The sequence below is a fragment of the Prionailurus viverrinus genome, chromosome F1 (genome assembly GCF_022837055.1).
Source record: "Prionailurus viverrinus isolate Anna chromosome F1, UM_Priviv_1.0, whole genome shotgun sequence".
NCBI classification, from domain to species: domain Eukaryota; kingdom Metazoa; phylum Chordata; class Mammalia; order Carnivora; family Felidae; genus Prionailurus; species Prionailurus viverrinus.
This window is the reverse complement of record NC_062577.1, coordinates 64326962-64351468: the sequence shown is the minus strand read 5'-3', so window position 1 is coordinate 64351468 and position 24507 is coordinate 64326962. Positions and strand designations below refer to the sequence as shown.

The following is a 24507-nucleotide window of genomic DNA, read 5'->3' as shown; positions in this document are numbered from 1 at the left end:
CGGAGCCGCCAGCCTGCTCTTTCCAGGGAAGCACGCTTCGTGAGAACGCGTGGAAAGAAGCCTGAGCTGCGGGGAACCCGCTCCCTAGGAATCCAAGTGTAAAATAAGTATAAAAAAAATAAAATAAAAAGAACATCCGAAGACTGTGAAACTGGTTCTCTTAATTGAGCAGAAGGAGTGTGGTGTCCCCTCCCCCCAAGAAAAGATTTAAAGCAAACGTTAATTGTGTCCTGATTCACCGGGTGATGTCTTTATTCAAATTTGGTGGGTTTTTTTCCTTGCTGAAAGACGTGAGAGGGCTCATTATGTAACAGAACATACTCAATTGGTTAGGAAACTGACAGATATTATTCATAAAGTATTTATAGTAGTTTGAAAATAGACCCTGTAAATCACTAAGAAAAAAGAATTCAAAAAATACATGAAAGGCTACCCGTTGCGTATTAGAGCCAACGCTTCACAGCAGTGTTGGGGGGCAGAAGTCTCACCCAGAGAGCACTCCGCCCTCCAATCTGCCTCTTCCTGTCTCAGCGGCTCTGGGTTGCCCTCATTTCTGTCGCCCTGTGTATTTATGATCGTTACTGTAAGCTTTTGTTAGGCGCCTACTTTCCGCCTGTTTATGTATTTCCAAGGTACGGATTAGAGAGAAGAGCCTGAAGCCATCTTGTCCACAAATGGAAAGTTTTTAATGGAAAAGAAACAAAACCCAAACGCTAGTGAAACAGAAGAGGTCTGTGAGCCAGGGCTCTCTGGGTTTGATCCTGGCTTCCTCACCTAGAAGGCAAGGGCGACGGAGATTACTCTTTTCTGCGAAGTTGCTTCCCTTGTGCTCTGCGATGTAGTGCCCGGGCCGCTGATGGGCCCTTCGCACGACCACTGGGATCTCTCGGGAAAAATTCTGCCAGGTTATGGTCTGACTCTGAATAGAGCCTTAGGTTTTGATCTCTCTCAACTGTAACACCATCCAAAGTGTTGACTTAGAAACAAGGATATTCACTGCAATAGTGTCTATCACAGTGAGTGACTGTCATTACCCCAAACGAGTAATTTACAGAACAAATTACCATGTATCCACATGTACAAAGCAATGCCACAAAGATCTTTGATCATTTATTAGTATGAAAACATCACAGAATTTTTTTGACTAAAAACAGATGACAGTAATGATTCCTTTAAAATCACATATTTATGGGGGCGTCTGGGCGGGTCAGTCAGTTAAGCATCTGGCTTTGGCTCAGGTCAAGATCTCACGGTTCAGGCTCTGTGCTAACAGTGCAAAGCCCGCTTAGGATCCTGTGTCCCCCCCCCCCCCCCCGTCTCTTCCCCACCCCTCATTCACATGCTCTTGCGTTCTCTCTCAAAAATAAATAAACATTTAAAACTAAGTAAGTAAAATCACCTATTTAGGTATATGAGAGCACATCCATAGAAGACATTCTGGCTGATGGATCTTGAAACACTAGTAAAATTGTCTGAGTGATGGAAATAGGAGTGAGTTTAATAGTTATCTTTTTCATTGTCTGTATTTCCAGTTTTTCTGCAATGAAGATCTATTACCTTATGTATTAAAATCCGTACGTTTTGGTGGCTCCCATCAGCTCCAAGTGTCAGCCCCTCAGGTTGCAGAACAGGTCGTAGGCATGTGTGTGAAGTGTGTGGACCAGAGGAGCGTTAAGTGTCAGCTCTTACTCAGGCAGTCCCCGTCTATGGATCAGCATGGCCACTGGCTACTTAGCCATTGGAACAGACTCTGGTAACATGGAAGGATTCCTGACCTGACTGCCTAGAATTTCCCACTGGTTCTCGCAAGCCAGAAATAGCTAGATAAGTAACTCGTAATGAATAAATGTGACTTGGAGTGGCTTAGTGGGAGGCTGAGCAGAGATACATCAAATTACCTAGGTCCCTAATATATAGTCTTCGTATGTTCCCTAGAAGTTTTCACACCAGAGTTACTATTAATCACGAGACTGTGTATACCCTCCAGGGATAGTTGGGTGTAAAGAACAGCGAGGAGAGGTTCATCACTGCTAAAATGGTACCAGGGTTAACGGTCAGACTGAGATTACCCTCACCTTGTCACAATTAGATTGTTGGGATCATGCTAGTTCTCAGTCCCTGATGCTCAGAGCTCAGTAGTTTGGTGGTTTTGCCAAGACTGCATCATCGTCTCAGCATAAAATTGAAATAATCATTGTAACCATTCTTAGTTATTTATTTTTTTCTGGTACGCTTCAAATTTGATGTGTGTGGCTTATGAAATATTCCAAATTATCTCTGTGTAGATTAATGACCAAACCCAAGTCTGCAGTCAACTATGTCCTTCCCGTTGGTGACCTACTTTTAGCAGGGAGTGGATTATAAGAGATGCTAACCGAGGAGGTATTTCAGTAAAGATTCTGACACTTGTATTTGATAGTCATTTTGTTAGAGATTCTCATCTCAACATTTCGAACTTTCTTTGTACCGGGCTTGAGGCTAAGTGATCGTTATGCATATTTTATTTAAGGAATAGTTCTTTAGTGCTAACCATGCCAGACACTGTTCCAGGTGATTTATGAACATTTAATCCTCATAATAACCTGTAGGTTTTGCCCATTTAAAGGTGAAGAAACGGAGGCACGGGGAGGTTAAGTGGTTGGTTCAAGACCATGTGATTAGTGGGGGGTGGGGTTGGGACACTGCCCCAGGCATAGGGTCCCAAGGGCTGTGGTCTTCTTACCCCTTACATGAAGGTGCCAATGAATGTAATGGTCATTGTCCATTTCAAACAGACATAAATACCCTTGTTGTTTTTACAGCAATGTGAATTGATTACGTTACAATGAATGTAATGGCCACTGACAATTTCAAACAGAGGTAAATACCCTTGTTGCTTCTACATCAATAAGAATCAGGGTACAAACCAAACATTCAAGAATGGACAAATAAAGCAAGCTCATTCAAGATGCTGTTCCCTCCCACAAACTCAACCCTACATTCTCACAAAAGCAAGAGAGGATTCATTTAAAACTTGAGAGGTCTGGGGAGACAAAGGACAATGAGGTCCCAGTTTGGAAGAGAAAGCAAAGCCCAGAAATGGATTCTGTTCACATCATCTCAGAGTAGGTATAGGCAAAAGCTCGTCTCTCTTGTTCATTTCTCTTTCTCAACTCTTCGAACATTGAACCTTAAGAGCAGGTAACAGAGATAATCTCACTGCACGGTATCTGGGGTACAATAACACTTCAACTAATGTTGAATGAACAGAAGGAGACATTGGGAAAGAACATGATAACAAAAATGGCAGCCTGCTCATCCCCTGGAGCACATTCTGTCTGTGAGAGGTCATGAGGGTTGGGCATCTTTATAAGGTTTTATATAGCCTTTAGTGCTGTTCCATCTTTGTTGGTGATCTGCTCCCCATTCCTCCAAGTGTTACATCTCCTTCACGCCAGAGTAGATGACGTGGGAGTCCTAGGAGAGATGCACAGGTGAAGGAAGAGAAGGAACACGGTGGAGGGAGGCAAGATGGGGAACTTTCCAGGAGTCTAGCTCACCTTGTTCTCCAGAATTGTCCTTCTGGTGTTTTCTGTGGAGGAAAATATATTACTGAGCTCTTGGGTTTCCACTTAGACCTCATTCCCGGACTTGATGCACCAGAGCACAGGATGGCTGTGCTTAACGTGTAGGTTTCCAGCTTCTTCCGCTCTGATGTAAACTCCATGCCTTAATGTTGTACCCTCTGAAGTCCAAGACCACCCATGCTCTAAGCCCTCTACCAACCCTTGCTGAACAAAATCCTTCTTCTCTTTGATGCAACTTCTGTGGATTATTGACATTATTCTGTGAGGGCTCACTTTCCTGTCATCTCTCTATGTTCTTCAGATAACAACCACAGTGGTTCACGCTCCATAGAGAAGGAACCAGAAGACCCAGATAAGGGGGGTGGGGAGATCCTGAGTCACACCAGCTTGAGGGCATGGTGGCTGCTTCTTTCTCCCTTCACTGCAGGTGGGCAGTGTGGGACTGAATCTCCTCCCTGCGGTCACCCACCAACACCTGCAGGGAAACCGGCTGTGCTGCTTGTGGCCACTGGCTCCTATAGAAGTAGCTGGGAGCACAAAGCCCATGTTTGAAGACTGCAGCTTCAAGGGCACTGTGGCTGCAGCCTGAAGGACATGGCTCTGAACAGCTAAAGAACCGCTGTCTCGATCCTTGCAAGGCTGCCCGTGGCAATGCACATTCTCTAGATTAGGATGATTTGTTCAGTAACACCTTCCATGTCACCTCCACACGGCAGGTCCTTTAAAAGAGGCTCTGCAATGACCCTCTTCAGCTGGGACAATTCCCCCTGGGCTTTAGCTACCATACTTCAGGGATCCTCACTCTTCAACCACGTGGATGGAGCTAGGGGGTATTATGCTAAGCGAAATTAGCAGTCAGAGAAAGACAACTATCATAGGACTTCACTCATGTGTGGAATTTAAGATACAGAACAGATGAACATAAGGAAAGAGAAGTAAAATAATATAAAAGCAGGAAGGGGAACAAAACATGAGACTCTTAAATACAGAGAACAAACTGAGGGTTGCTGGAGGGGTTGTGGCTGGGGGGATGGGCTAAACGGGCAAGGGGCGTTAAGGAGGACACTTGTTGGGATGAGTACTGGGTGTTATGTATAAGGGAGGAATCTGGAATCTACTCCTGAAATCAGTATCACACTGTATGCTGACTAACTTGGATATAAGTTAAAAAATAAAGATATAAATAAGTATGTAAAGTCCCCAAAGAAAGATTGAAATTTGAGTAGTTGAATACTTTCGTTAGTATTAATAATGAAATTTGACTTGTTGAAATGGATAATGGTCATATTATGCTCAACTTTAAAAAAAGAAAATAAAAAAATAAAAGATATTCTCACTCTTACCTGACTTGATTTTTGTATCCCAGATTCTCCCTAATTGTCTGTTCTCAAATGACCATCTGTTTTAGTGTGTGTGTGTGTGTGTGTGTGTGTGTGTGTGTGTGTGTATGTGCGTGTGTGTGTGTGTCTTAATTCAGCTTTTCCACAAGAACCTTCCTGCAAATATCTCTTGCTCCCTCTTGGGTCTGCAGATTTCACATCAAGGGCAAGGATTGTATTAAAGCCTCCACTGCACATCCGGTCCCACTTTCTTGGGAAGATGCATCTGACAAGAACCACTCTGGAGTTTCTCACCTGAGTCTTCTGGTAGCTGGATGCTCCAGACAAAGGAATAAGCCACATCCCCATCTCCAGGGTCCACTGCAGGGAGAAGACAATGGTTCATAGGTGTCCGTGGACAAGGGTTCAAACTTCATATGCGCCTTCCCAGTCCCCTGCTCCGTGACTGTCCTCCCAACCCCAGCATGATTCTGAGGGTCACTTCTTTATTGAGACTGGGCCTCTTGGAGGCAGGGCGTCCAGACCACCCCATGGTTTTCTCCACCTGCTTTATTCCCTCCCGGCCGCAGCTCTGGAGCCCCTTCTAGTGGGGAGACTCACCATTGACATAATCTGGCTGCAGGTCCTCGATGGCTGGGGATGGGCTGGAGGGGATGGACGCCTGAGAATTTGCACTGGGAACATCTCTGAGAGAAAGGAAACTCACTACAAGACAGGTTCCAGGGAAAGAGAGGAGGCAGGCTGGGGAGAGACTGGGGAGAAACCAGGAAGACACAGCACTCGGCTCTGGTGATTTGGTGGCCCTTTGTCTAGACTCTCGGGGGTGGTCTTTCAGGCGTCACTTCAGGGGGGCAGGCGGAGACAGGCCACATAATCACAATGTCCTTCCCTAACGACTGAGCCAACCAGGCACCCCCACAATGTACTTCTTTAATAAGATGGCCACTCTGATATGGCAAAAATATTCTATTCCTCGTCTTTAGCTTTTTCAAAAGTTATAAGTAAGATAATGATATTGCCCCTGCTTTAATTTTTTTTCCCTATAAACTCTCCTTAGAACTTCATCTGCTTCTTTCTTATCAGTTTCTCTCTCTCTCTTTTGTTTATTGTACACATCTTATATTCTCCATGAAACAATATGTCCCCTGTGGAAATAAACCTCATTTTATGCATATTTTCACACCTTTAAATATCTAACAAAAACTTGCTCATACATTATAAGTACTCCATAAATAATCTTGGTTATGTGAATTAAGAAATTCACCTAGAAATATTGAACCCTGGTGTGCCTGGGTGGCTCAGTTGGTTGAGTGTCTCTTAGTTTTGGTTCAGGTCATGATCCCAGGGTTGTGTTGGGCTCCACGTTGAGCTTGGAGTATGCTTGAGATTCTGTTTCTCTCTCTCTCTCTCTCTCTCTCTCTCTCTCTCTCCCTCTGCCCCTCCCCTACTCATGCTCACTCTCTCAAAATAAAAAAATTAAACAAGAAATACCAAATCCTATGAAGATAACACCTAGAATTGTGGCCTGAGACAGCACCCTGATGGCAGAAATGTAGTGAATAGACACGGGTGAGTGTCACAGAGAGATACTGTGTAATTTGCACAAGCAGAAGGAGCAGAAAGTATTTAAAATTGTGAATGAGGAAGGTCTCTGGAGTTCCCAGTTTCAATAGGAAAAGTTCTCACCTGAGTGCATTAGTGACAGAGTGTCTTCCTGAAAATCAGATGAAGGAACATTCATGTTAGAGGAGGAGGCTTTAGCTCTTAAAACTCTCACCCAACTTAATCACATGTTGTTACCGGCAGGATGTAGGACACAGAGTAGGGATACAGTTATATTGTGTCCTGATAACTACTTGTTCCCTCCGACGTGGTCAGTTGGACAATCCATTCTTTTTTCCCCACTGATTTGACATACCACTTCAGACGGCAAACCCCACGGGCATGGGTCACTGTTTCTGGATTTTTTTTATTGCTGTTTTGATTGTTGCAAAAATATATGTTAACTGCTGGTGACTTTACTGCTTTCCTTATTTGGACTTTGAGGGTTCTCACTTTTTAGATGTTCTGATATTAGCAACTCAAGTCTAAAGCAGTGGTCTTGGGGTAAGGCTTGATGTTGACATTCATAGGACCCAATGGGCCCTCCTTTGCACCGTTTAGCTTTTCAGGGAGATGTGGAGCAAGAAACATGGCATCTCAGCATGGAAGTATGGGCTGTGTCGCCAGAGGGAGTCTTTACAGTGGTCAAGAAACTCTTTGCCGGTCCTTCACCTAAGAGCTGAGGGGACAAGTCCACATGGATGGGAGCAGGGACCACTACAAGGGACACAGTTAGTCTCAAGGGTTGCATTGCACTTGGGGGTATGCCCACTGTGCCTCCCATCAAACATTTGTAATCCCACCCAGAGCCCTTCTGGTTTAGGTGCAGCTCAGCAATCATGAAAAACCTCGCCTGGTAATACAGCCAGCGCTCCAACTTTATCAGGATTTCAGGAGACAGTGTTGGAAGGCTAACCTAAGTGTATTCTCCAAAGACAATGAGGAACTAATTTATTTTCTTCGAGGAAAGGAAGAATGACCTCAGGATTTTCTACCAAGCCAAACAGTCACTCAACCATAAGGCAAGGCACACATATCTTCAAACAGTATGAAATCAGGGTGTGTGAGCCTAGCAACTCCTTACTGAATACATTATTTTAAAAATGGATTTAAAATGGACTTCTTAAGCACTTTTGAATATTAACAAAAGTCGATGAAATCTTGGCTTCCAAAGAAAACTTCAAAAATAGTCTATAAAGTGAGTATGATATCAACAATCTTAGATCTTAGTGGAGCAGATAATTCACAACAAAACCATGAAGAAACCTGGATGTGTCTATAACTTGTACATTTAAGGGAATTAAGTCTTAAGCTGCTGAGTGCATGGATAAATATATAAGACGGAGGAAAGCAAATACATTAAATATCCGATTTGTTCTAAAGAATAGGACTAATGGGAAAAATGCTGCAACTAAGAAAAGCAGAAATTTCAGATTTAGAAAGCAAACTGGTAGATGAAATAAATGATTCTAGGAGCTTCACTTTGCAATCCAGAGGATGGATACGCTGTGCCATTCAAGAACGTGAACGAGAAAGAACGGAGGACTGAGCGCCGCCACGGGAAGCGAGAAGAATCACAGGGAAGTGCAGGACTTCACTCAGTTCCAAGGGAGGAAATTTGGAACCCTGGGTAAAACAGGTACTTTTCTAGGAAAAGTCCCCAGAAGATAAAGGAAATGTGAACAGAATGTGGTGTCAAGATGGGGTGTGTTCTGCTGCATTAACAAGCGAGGCTCGACTTGTGGGGGATTTGCATTTGCAAATTTCCCATTTGTGCTGCAGACCTGTCAGAAGTCTGCTGGTGGGGGAGTGTCTGTCACCACAGTCACTCAGGGATTGAGGCTGCCAGAGGCCACTCCAGCCGGAGACACTGTCCACTCAGCATGTGTGTGCCTGGCCACTGGCACACGGGAAGGAGAAGGGGCATCAGCACCTCACTCGTAAATACTTCTGACAGGAAACAACATGTACCACTTCTGCGGACATGTCTCTGGCCACATGGAACTTCAAGGAGACAGGGAAACACAGACTGTCCACATGCCCGGAAGCAAAGGAGGGCTGGGTGAACATTAGCAGCGTCTCTCACAAGATTGGTTACAAGAGCAGAAACAGAGAAAGTTCCAGAAGACCTGCTCCCCCAAAGCCCCACCAGGCGAAGGTTCCATAGGGGAGCATGTAGACTCTTTAAAAAACAGATAATTAGACTTCTATGTAAACTATTCCAGAACATACAAAACATATAAAAAGTAGGACAACGTTGAGCTTCCTTTTGCAAAAATGGAATAACGTGGAGTACAAAACCCGGAAAAGATCACGATAGCAACAAAGCTGGCAAATGTCACACATTACGATCAAGGAAGAAAACTTCAAAAGAATGCTACTTTCTTAAAAATGCACCATCAAAATTGGGTTTTCATCAGGAATCCAAAGATGAGTCAACATTAAGTATTCTGGTATAATTTAATTAATTGATTTAATAGATGAAAGAGAAAGATTATATTATTATCTTCACAGGTACTAACAAGGTATTAGAAAAAATTAAAAGTTGTTTCTGAGAAGTAGTCTTGATAAAATAAGAAAACTGGAACTTCTCTAGAAGGAGTATTTGAATATAGTATATAGCAGAGAAATACTAGAAAAATTTCCCTCAAAAACAAGGGCTAGACAAGCGCATCCACATAACATAACATTTCAGAGGCCCTTGGGCATATAATTAGACGTGAAAAATAAATTGCTTAAAAATTGGAAAATAGAAAGTAAATGTTTTATTGCTTTCTAGATTGTTTCTATATTTTAAAAAAATCAATACTATATTGGTGTGTAACTTGAAAGAGTGGGAGAATTCAACAGTGGATGAATTAGAAATTATTTTAGAAAAACAACCTCCCTCTTCATAGACATATTTTTATCAGTTAAAAACCATAGTGAAAGAAAAAACAATATTACAATTCCTTAGTCTTAGATGGTCTGTTTAAAAATATAACTTCCGCTGAACTTGAAAAAACTGAGCTACATTTTCACCATCTGGGAAAGGAATGACTGATGACTTTCCAAAATTTCTCTCACTCGGTGGTAGTTGATAGGTCTAAGGGAACATTTTGTAGGAGCTTAAAAAGCTTATCTTGCGACTCTGTTGTCTCCCATGCTTGTCCTGTATCTTACAGATTAATAAATGACACCTCAGGATGTCTGGGTGGCTCACTCGATGAAGCGTCTGACTTCAGCTCAGGTCATGATCTCACAGCTCGTGAGTTTGAGCCCCACATCGGGCTCTGTGCTGACAGCTCAGAGCCTGGAGCCTGCTTCGGATTCTGTGTCTCCCTCTCTCTCTCTCTGCCCCTCCCCTGCTCTCTCTCTCTCTCTCTCTCTCAAAAATAAAATAAATATTTTTTAAAATTTTAAAGAAAAAAATGACACCGCTGGAGCTGGGGAAACTTGCAAGAGAATTGTTCAGGTCAAGAGTCTCTACGTGCAGGCTTGAGGCTTTCTGGCCAGGCCAGTGTGGACACTGGATCTTAGCTCTGCCCTCTACTGGATGTGAGCACCTCGGCCCACTCAACTTCCCCAAGACTGTTAAACCTGGACCATGATGCACACTTCCAAATGATTTTTTTATAATTACACATAATATGTGTAAGCTCGTCATATGTAACAGATGCAATAATTGGTCATTGGTAACGTGTTTTGGCTAGCAGTATGCTGGTAGGGATCAGTATGAGCTACCCCTTCGAAGAGTTTCCTAAATTCTTGGTCTTAAAAATAATGTTACAAAGATAATGCACGGTCGTGCTAACACGGCAGCGGCTTTATGGGAGTGTTGGTTATGGAAGAAGGTGTCTCGTGCTTCTAGGGACGGTGGAGGAAACGGAACTGGCCTTTTTTTCTGAGAACTGGAGATATTGGACAAAATCCTGGCGGAAGTCTATGTACTGGTGTTGAAGAGGGGACAGGACAGGGAAGAACCTCCCAGGCCAGGTCGGAGAGGGGAGACGCTCCCGGAGAGAGGCCTAGGTCTGGAACTGCTGGCCCCCCATGGCACTTGCTTCCAGAAGTCTGGTGGGAGGAAGGCAGGGACTGGCATCGTGGTGATTCGTGTGGAAATCTAAAAAACACGGCTGCGAGTTCTTTAACATTTAGAGCTGTCTTTGGAGTGGAGACTGTGCCCTCTCCCCTTGCATCTGGGCAAGTGTTAGGTAGGGGACCTGATGAGATTGTGGTGAACGTGCGTGACACTGTGGGCTGAAATTAGTTGGAAAAAGACATTGCAGACTCACTACCACACTTGCTATTGAAGCAGAAGCCACCATGTAAAACTGTGATGCGTAAAAAGAATTGACAAGATTTGGGGAGCTTCCTTCCTTCCTTCCTTCCTTCCTTCCTTCCTTCCTCCTTCTTCCTTTCCTCCCTCCCTCCCTTCCTCTCTCCCTCCCTCCCTCCCTTCCTTCCTTCTTCCTCCCTCCCTCCTTTCTTTTTTTCTTTCCCCTTCTCTCTCTCTCTCTTTCCTTCCTAATTTCTTAATTTCTCAATTCTCCTTTCCTGTCCAATCTCTATCAGTAATGGAAAAGTTCACAGCAATAAAGGACAATGAAAACAAATGGTAGATGACCAACCCCGTGTCTTGTGGAACCTGCAGTAAAACAGCAGAGCAGCAGCAACACAAGCAGGGACACCCAGCAGCCCGAGAGCTCTGTCTGTGACCTGTTCTTCTCTGTAGCTGCTGGTCCCTGAGGGAAGAGACCAGCGCGTCAGCCTCAGAGGGTAAAGGCTGGAATCCCCATCAATACTATGCAGGAATGGTGGTCACGCAATGTTATCTAAGTGTAATGTGCACTTTCCAGGTTAGTGTGGAGAAAAAGAGGCGGCCAAGCACCGAGACCACCTTCTCCAACCTCCCGCCACCTAGACCTCCACCTACCTTCCGAAACCCCAATATGGTACCAAGGAAGATGGATGGGGCAGAGCCACTGGTCATAATGCTCCTGTATCCAGGGACCATCAACCCACCTGAGAGGCTGAGTGGCACCACCTCGCTGCGCCGGGCCCCGAGACCATTGTCGGCCTCGCAGGAGTAGTTTCCAGAATGTTCTGCGGTCAGAGACAGGTTGAAGGACGCTCCTCCTCCAGAGGGGGCTGAGCTGTTCCCCAGGGGGATGTCCTCGTAATAAAACCGGTACAGGATGGGGGGAGAGCCCCTCTGGGCCTCGCAGCGAAGCTCTACCACGTCCCCCTCCACGGCCTGGGCCCTGGGTGCTGTGATGGATAGGATTGGGCAGGACACTGGGACTGAGGGAGACAGGGAGCCGTGGACAGGGTTTGTGAGGACGTGGAGGACACAGACCCCCAGACTAGGACCTCAGCAATGGGCCTGGCCTCTCCGACCCTCAACAACGTCTTTAAGAATTTGGGAGAATATCAATTCTGGGGAAGTATCTGGAGACACATGGTCATGTGTAATTCTCAGCGTGTGTTTTTCTAATGCCAGTCCAGCCCCCTTTGTAATTCCCTTCTAGGAAAAGAAAGACATCCACAGTTTAACTTGCAAGGGTAACCCATCCTTCCATTGCTGTTGGTGTTGCATAGCACCGACCCCTGGACCCTCCAGCCCCTTCCTCGGGACCCCCAGGACTGTGGCCTTGGCTCTGGGGTTTCTGTCTGGGCTGAATCAGAGCGCAACTCACTTCTCACAAGGATACTCAGCACCTTGCTCTGGATGGGGCCATGGCCGTTGTCCGCTCTGCAGTAATAACGGCCAGCATCGCGCTCCTGCACAGCTGGGACCTCCAGCTCCACCGACAGGGAACGCTGGGTCTTCTTCCCCACGCTGGTTCCTGTGGCCTCTCTGTGCCAGGAAAATGTGATGTTTCCTGTGCCTTCGGTCACCGAGCAGAGCAGGACCAGGTTCCTTCCTTCGATCACCTGGCCCCTGGGGGCCCGCATCTCTAAGCTTATGTTAGAGACAGGCACTCCTAGACGGACAGAAGATGGCAGGTGAGAACCTGACCGCAGAGGACTCTGGGACCAGGTGGTCCAAGAAGTGGGTGCACGGGCATTGTCCCCGTAATCCACTGTAAGTACAGAAAGGTGGGGGGTCCGCAGCGAGTGCCCTTGAAGAATGTGGATAAGACACTGCATGCCCCAACCCCAATCCCACCTAATTTCAGGGCGTCACTAAAGAACATGTCATCTGCTCCACGAGACAGGAAGTATTTCTGGGGGGGGTGGGGGGAGGAGTCGCTGTCCAGACCAATGCGTTGAGCACAGAGTGAGGGCGTCCCGGTAGCATCAGTCCTACCTTGGACGAGACACTGCTCCCACTAACAATATCTGTGACCATTCCTTCATTATTCCCAATTTCAAGGCTCAACATGAATTACCACCCCTCCTCTGACTGCTTAGTTCACTCTGATTTCTGCTTCCTCTGATGCTTTGCTTAGCCGCCCGCACTGGAGCACCGTGGTGCCTTCTAATAAACCAGCTTGGGTTGAAAGCCAGCATGGGGCTGTAGGCAGAGCCACTGTGGAGCAGGTGCCCAGCCCGCTGCTAGATGCAAAGGCACCCAGGGATCATTGAAGGCATGACTGATGGACATTACTTTAATAAAGAAGAGAGAGATTATAAGGAGTGTTTAAAAGAGAAGAAGAAAAGCCCCAAATGGAGTATTTGTCCTTCACTGACGGCCAACTGAGACTTAATTATGGTTTCAGCCAATCCTAGGGATGTGACCTTCTAATTTTTTTTTTAAGTTTCTATATTTTGAGAGAGACAGAGAGAGTGCAAGCGAGGGGAGGGGCAGAGAAAGAGGGAGAATCCCAAGCAGGCTCCACACCATCAGTGCAGAGCCCATGGGGGGCTCGAACTCACAAGACCGTGAGATCATGACCTGAGCCGAAATCAAGAGTCAGAGGCTTAACCCGCCGAGGCCCCCAGGTGCCCTGGCAATGTGACCTTCTAAAAGTCAGTCTGAAATTCCTGGATCCACACGAGGTCATCTGCATGATAAAACGAAAACCGAAAACCAGAAAAACCCCTGCAGTTTCCTCCCCACAAAGATGTCCGGGACCTGCAAGGATGCTTTTTAAATTTTCTCATCCCTCCCTGGCCCCACCTCCTGCCTCTAAAAACCTTCCGCTTTGCGCATCTCTGAGCGTCTCTCCACAGGCTGGCTGGGGTCCAGCTGACTCACAAATGGCTTGATAAAGCCAATTCGGTCTTCACATTTGCTCCATTGGATTCCGTTTTTCAACGGGGGCTTTGTCCGATTGTTATTTTTACGAAATGCCCATTTTCTAGCCCAGTTCCCCCTTTCCAGAGGGACAGGAGCTGCACAAGCTCCCGAAAGACTAGGCGTCCGGAGAGGGGCTGAAGGGCCCCTGTCCCCCGGTGCTCAGACCCACTCCCACTTACTGTGTACGTGAATCTGCAACTGCAGGCTCTGTTTTCTGACGCTGGGAGTCGCTGTCTCTGCCTCGCACCAGTAGGACCCTGAGTCTCCACTCCACATGGCAGGGACCCTGAGCTCTGGGGAGCTGCTCCAGCCGGACCCCAGGGCTCTACCATCTCTGAAGAAGCAAAATCGGAGCTGGGCATCTGACCTCTGTGGAGAAAGCTTGGTCTCACAGGTCAGCGTCACCGGGTTCCCCTCGATGGCCCGGGACGGGCTGACTGTGAGCACAGGGCGTGGAAATAGCTCTGGAAAGAAGGGTCACAGTGAGGTCGAAGGTTCCTGCTGAAAAGCCACCCCAGCAAACAAGACATTCAGACCAGCCGTGTCACCCAACACATGGTCTCCCTTCCTGCTGTCGGACTACAAGACTCGGGTTCCCCTCTGGTCGGCGTGCGGGGGTGGGGCGGGGGGTCAGATGCCCCTCCCAGGACCTGCCCTGCTCTGTCTGCTACCCTCCCGTCCAGCCCCTGTCCCGCAGGAGGGAAGACTGTACCTTGAACTTCAATCCTTACACTTCTTGAGGTTTTTTCCTTTTGGAAAGGAAAGAGAGGCCAATCAGGAGCAACAGCACAGTGATAAGTGCCACTGTCACTCAAAACTGCTCTTTGGATAGAAAAGTTGGAGAGTTCACTTGAAAGCTGTAACTCTTCTCCGTCCTTGTAATATGACACCCTCTTGACTTTCCACCAGTTGTTTTTCTTCTGGCATGTCAGATCTATTCTGTCTCCTTCAAAGACGGCAGAGGGAGCCACGAGGGTCAGCCAGTCTGCAAGAGAAGGGGTGAGGGGGACGCAGATGTTGACCTGTCTCTTTGCTGTTGGGCAGCGAGAGGGTGTGCGTGTGGCCCCTTCCCCTTTCGGCAGGATGGAGGTTCCGACCCACGCCTTAATTACTCGGGGTCGCCTCCTATTTTTGTCCTGAGGGGGGTCTCTGAGTCAGCTTGGGCTGCTGTAGCAAAATACTATGCGCTGGGTGTCTTCTCGACGACAGGCATTTCTTTCTCCCGGTTCGGGAGCCTAAAAGTCCAGGACCAAGGTGCCGGCGCAGCTGGGTTCTGGTGGGGTCCCTCTTCCAGGCTGTAGACTGCTGACTTCTTGTGTGTTTGCACGCGCAGCTCTCCGGCCTCTTTTTCTGAAGGCACTAATCCCATCACGAGGACCCCGCCTCCATGACCTCATGACCTCATGACCTCCCAAGGGCCCCCCCACCCATACCATCCGCTGGGGATTAGGGTTTCAACAATGCGATTTAGGGGGTGGGGACTCAAACATTCAGCCCATTGCAGGGGTCTCAGCGTAAACTTCTTTTTCTACGTGGATGCGGGAGTGTGCCGCTGGTGCTTCTCCTGCCCGGCTCTGTCTATTGGTGATGTCACCCGGGGGACCACTGTCCTCAGGGGACACTTTGCTTTCCTGCCCCCTCTGCTTTTATCCAGCCTTTAAGGGCCCCGCACTGTGCTCTGAATTCACATTCTGCCCCGTCTTCTCGCCTTGCCGGAGGAAACCGCCAGGGGGCCCAGATCACTGGGGAGTCAACCGGCTATTGGAATGGGATCCAGTGTCTCAGTCCTCAGAAATTGCCCCCTTGAGCATTTTCCAGAAAATTCCCCCATCCCTTCAATGAGTAATAAGGTGGAGCTGACCTTTAATCCAAGGGTCAGCTCTTAGGTGACTGACTTTTACGAGAAAAAAAGTCATTGCCAAAAATAAGCGTCCCCTGGGGCCGTTTCTCCGTACCAGACCGCGTTCAGCGTCTGGGACATTTGCATTATATTTTAGGGTTTGTAGTTGAGGATTCCGACCTCCAGGTGAGAAACTAAGCTATATCTCGACACAAATCTTCTAACACTGTTCAACTGTAGCAGGACTGGCAGAATCTGGAGGTGCAGTGGAAGGAGGCAGAATTCGGTCACGTAAGAGACGAAGCGTCTCCTAAAACGCGGAACCAGAACCCGAGCCCTTTCACGGGAGTTTGATGAAATTTGGACGACGTGTGACTGGCTGTCCACTCGGAGAACCAGATTTACCTGTTGGGCACTGGGGGACAATCTGGGTTATAAAACGTGGAGTTAGAAGGGCAGATGAGGTGGGTTGCGGAGACAATTAGATTAATTGGAGATGTTTGCCTTCCTGCAGTGACGGGGATTGGATCCCCTGGGGACTCGGCTGTGGGACTTATAATCAGGCTGATTTTTATTTTTTTTTTAATTTTTTTTTTCCAACGTTTATTTATTTTTGGGACAGAGAGAGACAGAGCATGAACGGGGGAGGGGCAGAGAGAGAGGGAGACACAGAATCGGAAACAGGCTCCAGGCTCTGAGCCATCAGCCCAGAGCCCGACGCGGGGCTCGAACTCCCGGACTGCGGGATCGTGACCTGGCTGAAGTCGGACGCCCAACCGACTGCGCCACCTAGGCGCCCCTCAAGCTGATTTTTAAACCACGGGTACAGACTTCATCCAGAAATTGGAAGAATTCCCCGGGGAGAATGCTGTCGGGGGAAGACAGACGAGAGTCTGTCATCCCAGGACGGTTCCTTGGGGCCCCGAGAGCCCCTTCCACCGGTGGTGGCCCCGGCCAGAGAAGCATGATGGCACAAGACCGTCCGACCACGCAGACGCTCTTAGCCAGAGCTGTGAGGACCTCCAGCCGGACCTTGTGGAGGAGCCGGGGTCCCAGGGCCTGGAGAACCATCCTCCCACATGGGCCCGTGTCCAGCCTGCACATTTCCACACGCCTCCCTCCCTGCGGGCTGTGGCCACACGGCGGACGTGGGCCCGGGCAGGCCGGGCACACCCTCCTCACCCAGCCAAGCAGAGCAGCCACAGGGCAGGCTGTCCCAGGGGAACAGTGACACCGGAACGTCTCCGAGGCCTCTCCTTGTCCCACTCTGCAGGACCTCGTGGGACCCGGACCCCGAGAACAACAGGCCAGAGGTGACTCACCTGATTTTCCATCGACTGGAGCTGTGGGGACATCAGAAACCTGAGGTTAGCCCCGAGCGTTTGCCCCCACAATTTAGAAATCTATTATCACTCTGCTAGAGTGCCACCAAAGTTCCCATCACTCCCTTTTCTGTCCTCTACTCCATTATCACCAGCAATCCCACCCCTCCAACCTCAACTGCCCCCCCCCCCCCCCCCCCGCTCATGTCACATCCACAAGGCAGGTGCAAACCCATCCCTGGACCGAAGGGACCACCCGAGGCACGTCCCAGGGATGGACGCTGGGTATCCTTTTCCTTGTCCTTTCCCCGTCCCCGTCGACCACCTCCACACCCGGTGTGTTGACTGCACCACGACACGGCATCCCGAGTCACCAAGAGTCCGTAGGGAAACACACCCAGTCAGAGTGAGTAGTGTGAGCCCTGAAAGTCGGGGGTTTTCTGTTGCATAAAGCCCGACCTTGTGCCTGACTTAAGCTTTGATGCTAAGGCACCCATTTCAAAGACAGTGACGGCCACAAGCTGCAGGCCAAGAGCCGGTCCCCTCCCCCACTCTGAGGCTCTTCTGTTCTAGGGGTCTCGGTTGATTTCTGTAACTGACCATGTGGGCCCCTTGGTTTATTGTCTTCTCATGCTTCAAATTCCCACTCATTTGTTTTAATTCTCCAACAAAGAGTGAGCCTCCACCCCAGGACGAGCAGAACCCCGGAGCCAGGCTCTGTCTCTCCCCTCCACCTCGCTGTGCGGTCCCGGGGTGCCGTGGAACTGCCCGGCCCTGGAAGTAATAAACCTGTCGTTTTTCAAAGCTTCCTGACCATTTATGCCGAAGGGCATCTTGCCGTCTTAATAAGACCCACGAGGGCTGGACCGGCCACAACCTCGCTTACCGACAGGCGGAGAGCAGCACACAGTTTTGAAAGCCGAACCCACCTTGAGCAGATTCCCTTTCCCTGGCCACGTTTTATGTGAGAGTCCTTTTACTCATTAACAAATGTTAGCGCCTCCTGAATGTGGAGAAAGGACTCTTGTTTCCCTGGTAGCGGACGGCTAACGGAGGGGCCTCAGCAAAGAGGGTCCACGCATCTCTGAACCCAGTCTTAGATGTGTGCGAGTGGTTCTCAGGGAGGAGTAGTAAATGCTGAAATTATGAAAACTGGATTCAGGAGAACATATCACTAATTACTAATTATCTAAGATCATAAGCCTTGAACACTAAGGGCGAGGATGCGTGACCGTCTGACTTTCCCCTCGGACTCTGCTATCTAAGCTGCAAGCACAGACCTGAGCATTTCCACTGATCCCCGGGCTCTGATAAACCCTGAGGGCGTCCAGGGGCTGGAGACCCCGTCAGCTGCCACCTCAGCCCTGATGCACATTATGGGACTCACCCAAGATGACCAGCAGTGACCACAGCAGCATGAGGACCCGGGTCAGCTGTCCGAGAAGAGAAGTCCCTTTGGGCACCCGCTGGAGTCTGTGTGCAGGGAATGGAAACGCTTTCAAAGTAAGTTGTATGCAATTAGCAAAAAAAGGAAGTAGAAGGGCTTGTCAGTGTCTGACCGCTGTCTTCCTTCCTACAGGCGCTGAGTCAATGCAGATGGTCCCTCTAGATGCAAAGAAACTCCTCCACCTGATGCTGATGACAGTTACACTTAACTTCTGTCTGCTGGTGCCTTGGACGTGGCTGTAAGTGCTTTATGCTCACAGAGTTATTTGGTGCCCTGAACAAGCTTCTGAAGTGCACACTATCCCTGTTACCTGACTGGGGAAACTGAGGCACCAGAGAAGGCAAGCAATTGACCAAGATCAGCATGGCCACTTTCCAGGAGCGACAGCTGGGAGTCAAACTCAGGAGGGCCCATTCCACAGTCTGGCTCTCAAACGCTGTCACATCTCACTGCGACACCATGCTTCTCAATGATCCTTAGGATAGTAGGACCATTTCTGCAGCCACGCGGGGTTCTCGGGCGAAGAGTTTTTCAGCCTTCCGGAACGGGACGTTGCTAAGATTCAAACCGCTTGTCCTGGTATCATTGAAAACGTTGTCTTCTTCCGTATTTCTAGTCCATACTGCTCCCGATGCAGCCACACCCTCCGGGGCACGCATCCCCAAAGCCGGTTGTCACTCCCATTCTCATCAGATGTGGTCCCCACAGGTGTTGTGTGTAACAGCCGCCCCCTTGGACAGGCTGGACAGGCAGGTGTACGTTGCCTTTTTGGACTATATGTAGCCTGAAACTTTAAATCACAAAATCATAGCTGTTTGTAACATGTGGGCTGACTGACAGTGAAGCGATCATAGGCTCAACGTCCTCTGTTCAGGTGAATATTCACCATTGTCACTCACCATAAACGTCATCTGTTCAGGTGAATACTCAACATTATCACTCACCACAAACACAGTTTCCCTTTGGGACACGTTGGTGTCGTATGTGATGTCATACATCGTATCATCAAAGCTTTGCTTATAGCAGTGGAAAAAAAGTGCTGAAAACGCCCAAAAAGGCAGGTAAAAAAAATAAATTATATGTCCGTGTACTACCGAGCAGCCACTAAAATGATTTTGTACAATATTGAACAGCAATAAAAGTCGTTCATGATATACTGGTAAGGAAAAAGGGGGGCTGAGCGCGATTTACTTGCACATTATCATCCCCTCATTTGTCCAGTAAAAATGTGTGCGGCAATAAACACCAAATGTTGGTATAATCGTATTTGAATAATGTAATTAAAGGTGGCTTTTATCCTCCACATTTTGCTTACCAGTGTGTTCTAGTATTCTTATATAATATATAGATTATAATTTATATTCTACATATATAGAATATAATTAGAATATAATATGGAATATAATATAGATTATGTTATTATATATTATTATTTAGTATATAGAACATATAGAACATTATATATGGAATATTATGATATATAATATATTACTATATATTCTATATATTTACAGAATATAATTTATAGAATAATATATATTCTATATTCTATATAATAAATATTCTAGTATATATATATAAAACATTATATGTTCTAGTCTTCTATATATCTAGTGTTCTAGTATTCTTATATAATATATATAAGCATATGTTTATTTTACATTATGCATTAATGATATGTTAATACATATTATAATTATGTAATGTGTAATTCCAATATATAACATTTATTTTAGATAATATACATTAAAATAAATGTTATATGTTATAATATATAATAAAGCAGGTAAACATTATATAGTTAATATATATCATCTAAAATAAATATTACATATCAATATATAATATATATTATATAAAGTGAACATATGCTGTTTATGTATTTCTAAAAAATTCGTAAAAAATAAGGCCCAGTGTTTTTGGCCTCTCTCGCCTCAAAGTGTATCAAGCAATGCTACTTTAACTTTCTGCAGGGCCAATGGTCCATTTGTATTTGGAAGAAGGTGTTTCTCTCCCTGGGACAGAGCCGCTCACCAAGCTGCTCGTCCAGCCCTTGCCTGTGGAAGGGCTTCTAGACGGTCTGTGGCTCCTCCTTGTCCTGCCCAGTCAGGAAGGCACAGGATTCTGGAGGGCGACGGTGAATTAAGGAAGAAAATACAGAAAAAGGTGTCTGCAAAAGGTGGAGGAAGAGCTGGTGATAGGTGTTGGTTTTTCAGACTTCTGAGCAGATTTTTCAAAATATTTGCGATTCCATTCTGTCCTGTATGGGAATGGGGCCTCTGGAGTTAAGAATTAGTTCTTTTCCACGGCATTTTCAAACAGGAGGGGGTGTCGTTTGTGTGCCAGTGAGTGATGCAGGGGAGAGAAATATGCCTTGTCACAGTGAAGTAGGGGGGCCCTTGGGGCGGCAGCAAGTCCTTAAGATGATAAGCCTCTGGGTGCTCTCACAGCTGACAGATGGCAGACATTTGCATATGGACGACCATGACCTAGAGGCACATCTAAACTCAGATGCAAACTAGGGGCCCCAGCCAGAGGTGAGAAGCTCAGTGGTTCATTGGAGAACAAAGTAAATTCATCTTCAACGTTTTTTTATTTATTTATTTATTTATTTTTATTTTTGGGACAGAGCGAGACAGAGCATGAACGGGGGAGGGGCAGAGAGAGAGGGAGACACAGAATCGGAAACAGGCTCCAGGCTCTGAGCCCTCAGCCCAGAGCCTGACGCGGGGCTCAAACTCACGGACCGCGAGATCGTGACCTGGCTGAAGTCGGACGCTTAACCGACTGCGCCACCCAGGCGCCCCAGTAAATTCATCTTCAAGGTTACAGTGGAGGAAGTGAAACTAGGTGGGAGGCGTGGGGGGGAGGGGAACACTGGCCAAAAGGAGAGATAGAAAGATCCTTGTGCGAGGATATTTGGCCACCGGCAAGATGGAGTCACAGGTGCCACGGGGAGGCAGAGTTCTATAAAGACTCGAAATCCTCTCGGATGGACCAGGTAGACTCTTGGCTTGGAGATTCTGAGGGTTGCAGCATACACAAGGGTTCTCTGTCAGACGCAGAGCAACAGTGTCCCTGTCAACTCTGTCCAGTGTCTTGGAAGGGACGTCAGGTACAATGCCAAGGCGGGTGTGTAGGGATTGAGACAGAGACAGAGTCTTCATGAAATACAACTCAGAACAAAATAAATACCATCTCCCATTTGAGGAAGTTACTAGGATAGTCACAATAAGAAAATGAAGCTGGATAACTTCAGAGGTCTCTGTTGTATTTGGTTGACCTTGGGGCCACGAGGCGGCGATGACCGAATGAAATGTCACCACGTATGCGATCTCTTATCACAGGAATTGTTGTACACATGGTGGTAGACATGGTCATAACTCACGGCCATCATCATCATGTGGTAGGAGTTGTGGTAGTCATTTCAACCGTCACTATAATCATCTTGAACAACATGGCGTCTTTGTTGGATGGGGTTTGACTTAGAAATATTATATCCAGGGTAAGAGATATATTCTTTTGGGGGTGCTAATGTTTGTTGCAGCAGAGCTGGCTGGTGGGGCTCTAGATGGTGTCTGTGTCGACACTCTCCAGACATTATTTAGGCAGACCCTTCTGCCCAGAAGAGTCTCTACAATGCAATTCATTAGTTCCTAGAATTCTGTTGGGCCCTCCATAGTCCAGAGAGCATGGCAAGGAATTCAGACCCACAATGCCTGGAAACTGCCGTCCGTTACCTTCCTGGCAGATTAGAAGATGAAGATGTCCCGGAGCCCCAGTTTCTCCCAGAATTACCCACGTGTCTTCTCCAGGCAATCTCAGTCTCCTACATGTCTCCTCCAGGCAATCTGAGAAGGACAGCGTAAGTCTCCGTTCAGGTAGTGATTGTTTTGGGAGACTGGACTTTTCAGAGCTCAAACTTTTCTTCTTCATGAGGAAGATCATCTTCTTCAGGGTCAATAGAAGCTATTATAAACCCCTTTTGAATGAGGCTATGCCATTCCCATGATGGGGAGTAGAGGCAAGCCCAGTCTTGATGTCTGAGGGGAGACAGAGGCACAGAGAGACTCAGCGAGGCTGTTGGTAGATGTCTGAGCAGCAGGGAGCAGACCTTCCTCAGTGTGTGAAAATCCCTCCTGCTTGGTGGCCTGGGCTCGCTTGGGGTGGGGGAGGGGTGGCAGGTGTGGAGGGGCCCCTGGGGACCAAAGACAATTCAATTTGAAGCTTTTATTTTCTGTTTTAATTGCCTACGTGTGGGTTTTCCAGAAGGTGGATGGTTGTCACTTGTCACTTTCCAGGCAGAAACACCAACAACCAAGGGGAACTCTGGACCACAGGGGACCCCCTTGGGACATTGAATACACTGACCCTTTGATTGTACTTCCGGCTTTCGGTCCTGATTTCCTGCCAAGGGATTTGCTCATCTCACGTGCTCTGCTAACAGCTCCTTCTCACCAGGAGATGGTGATTGACCAGTCCAAGGAAGTGTGCATTCACTCACTCATTCATTCCGTGATGGATAAATATTACATAATTTTTTAATGCATCATTAAATAGGTAAAAGAAAAGGGAAATTCCTCCATTACAGATAAGAAGATAAAGAGGAAGTGAAAACAGAGTATTACACATGTAAATTGGCATTTCTGGTGCCGTGAGGAGAAAATATTACATGAGATGATTTTTATGAACTTAGCATTTCATCCAGGAGGAACCAGGAGACAAAATCGTGGGCCTGTGAAAGGCAGAAGCTTGAAACTAAAACACATAAAATCTGGGCCATCAGAACGCTTTCCTCTTAATAAAAGAGTGGTTTGGTGGGGAAAAAATCCACCCACCAGCACAGAGATGACAGTAACCTGGTCTTTCTACAAGCTCTGGGGGAAAATAGACTTTCCCCTGAAATATCAAAACCCCAAGACAAGGCCACTCCCGTGGGTGCTCTGGGAAGCTCCACATGGGGAATTATCATGAAAAGTGGTCCCGGGCCACTGCCACCCCCAGGGCTTGGAGGAAGCACATACAAAATGGCTTTTGAGGGACAGAGTGAGAAGCCCCGGCCACATGAGACTCCTATAATGCACAGGAAGTGTCTCAATCTGCAGTCACAAAACCCACCAAGTTACAATGACCAAGATTCAGGAAATGTGACAAATGCAGGCTTAACTACATAAAACTTCAGGCAGAAGAATAACCTAAGAATTACAATAAAGTAAATGTATTTATACTATTTTAAGTTTGTTAAAATAATAAAGTAGGGCACTCATAGAGTAAAATGCCATACATAATAAAAAGGGAAATTTGAGATGGAATCATAATAATAATTTATTTTTTTGAGTGTTTAACGTGTGCCATGTACAGCTTGAAGCATTTTAACCAAATGGTTTTACATAATTAGCAAGGCAGCATGATGTATCAGATATGATTGCTATTCCAGTTTTAAGCATGAAGAGAGTTTATTTTTATTTTTATTTTTTAATGTTTATTTTTAAGAGAGAGAGAGAGAGAGACAGACAGAGTGTGAGCAGGGGAGGGGCAGAGAGAAGGGGAGACATAGAATCCCAAGCAAGCTCTAGGCTCTGAGCTGACAGCACAGGACCCGACGTGGGGCTCGAACCCACAGACTGTGAGATCATGACCTGAGCGGAAGTCGGACACCTAACCCGACTGAGCCACCCAAGCACCCCAAGAAATACAGAGTTTAAATAATTTGACCCAAACTGCAGATCCAGTAAATGGTGGGGCTCCCGTGTAAATCCAGGAAAAAAAGTCCTCGCTTCTGGACCCTTGGGGCCCACGTTTCATTTCTTGAGCCCTCCCTGAGGTCCAAATACTTTGCGGTGGCAGAAAAAATGTAACATCTAAAAATCTACATTTGTCCTAAAAAAGAAAAAGTTAAACATTTCCATGGGCCAGAAACAGAGACTCAAGAGAGAAACCCAGCCAAGGGACGTGATGGGGAGGGCGCCCCACGGAGCCTGGGTTGGCGGGGGCAGGGGTGAGTGTGGAGCTGGGACAGCGGGGTGCGTGTGCCAAGAACACAGGGCACGTGATAGGAGTCCGTTGTGCGACGGGCAGACTCCTCCTCAGCAGAAGTTCAAACGGTGTCAGTATTTGGTTTTCAAGACTGTATTTAAATTCTAGTTAGCTAACGTGAAGTGCAAT

General features: G+C 47.0%; 1 protein-coding gene across 9 annotated transcripts in view; it reads right to left on the bottom strand.

The window, feature by feature from the left end:
• LOC125155838 (Fc receptor-like protein 2) overlaps positions 1 to 18480 on the bottom strand; it is a 44169-nt gene extending 25689 nt beyond the window's left edge. The window contains exons 1-12 of one of the 9 annotated variants that reach the window (XM_047841581.1): positions 18283 to 18479; positions 16896 to 16916; positions 14446 to 14718; positions 13913 to 14197; positions 12187 to 12474; positions 11513 to 11791; positions 11119 to 11232; positions 6593 to 6620; positions 5507 to 5658; positions 5201 to 5266; positions 3540 to 3571; positions 2548 to 3456 (exon numbers count right to left, since the gene is read on the bottom strand). In XM_047841581.1, the coding sequence (XP_047697537.1) occupies positions 3418 to 3456; positions 3540 to 3571; positions 5201 to 5266; positions 5507 to 5658; positions 6593 to 6620; positions 11119 to 11232; positions 11513 to 11791; positions 12187 to 12474; positions 13913 to 14197; positions 14446 to 14718; positions 16896 to 16916; positions 18283 to 18313 (1608 nt within the window). In that variant the 5' untranslated portion in view covers positions 18314 to 18479 and the 3' untranslated portion in view covers positions 2548 to 3417. Of the gene's footprint in view, positions 1 to 2547; positions 3457 to 3539; positions 3572 to 5200; positions 5267 to 5506; positions 5659 to 6592; positions 6621 to 11118; positions 11233 to 11512; positions 11792 to 12186; positions 12475 to 13912; positions 14198 to 14445; positions 14719 to 16895; positions 16917 to 18282 lie in introns of those variants that run through there. The other 8 variants (XM_047841582.1, XM_047841584.1, XM_047841585.1 and 5 more) reach the window with 8 other exon arrangements.
• Positions 18481 to 24507: the final 6027 nt, after the last annotated feature.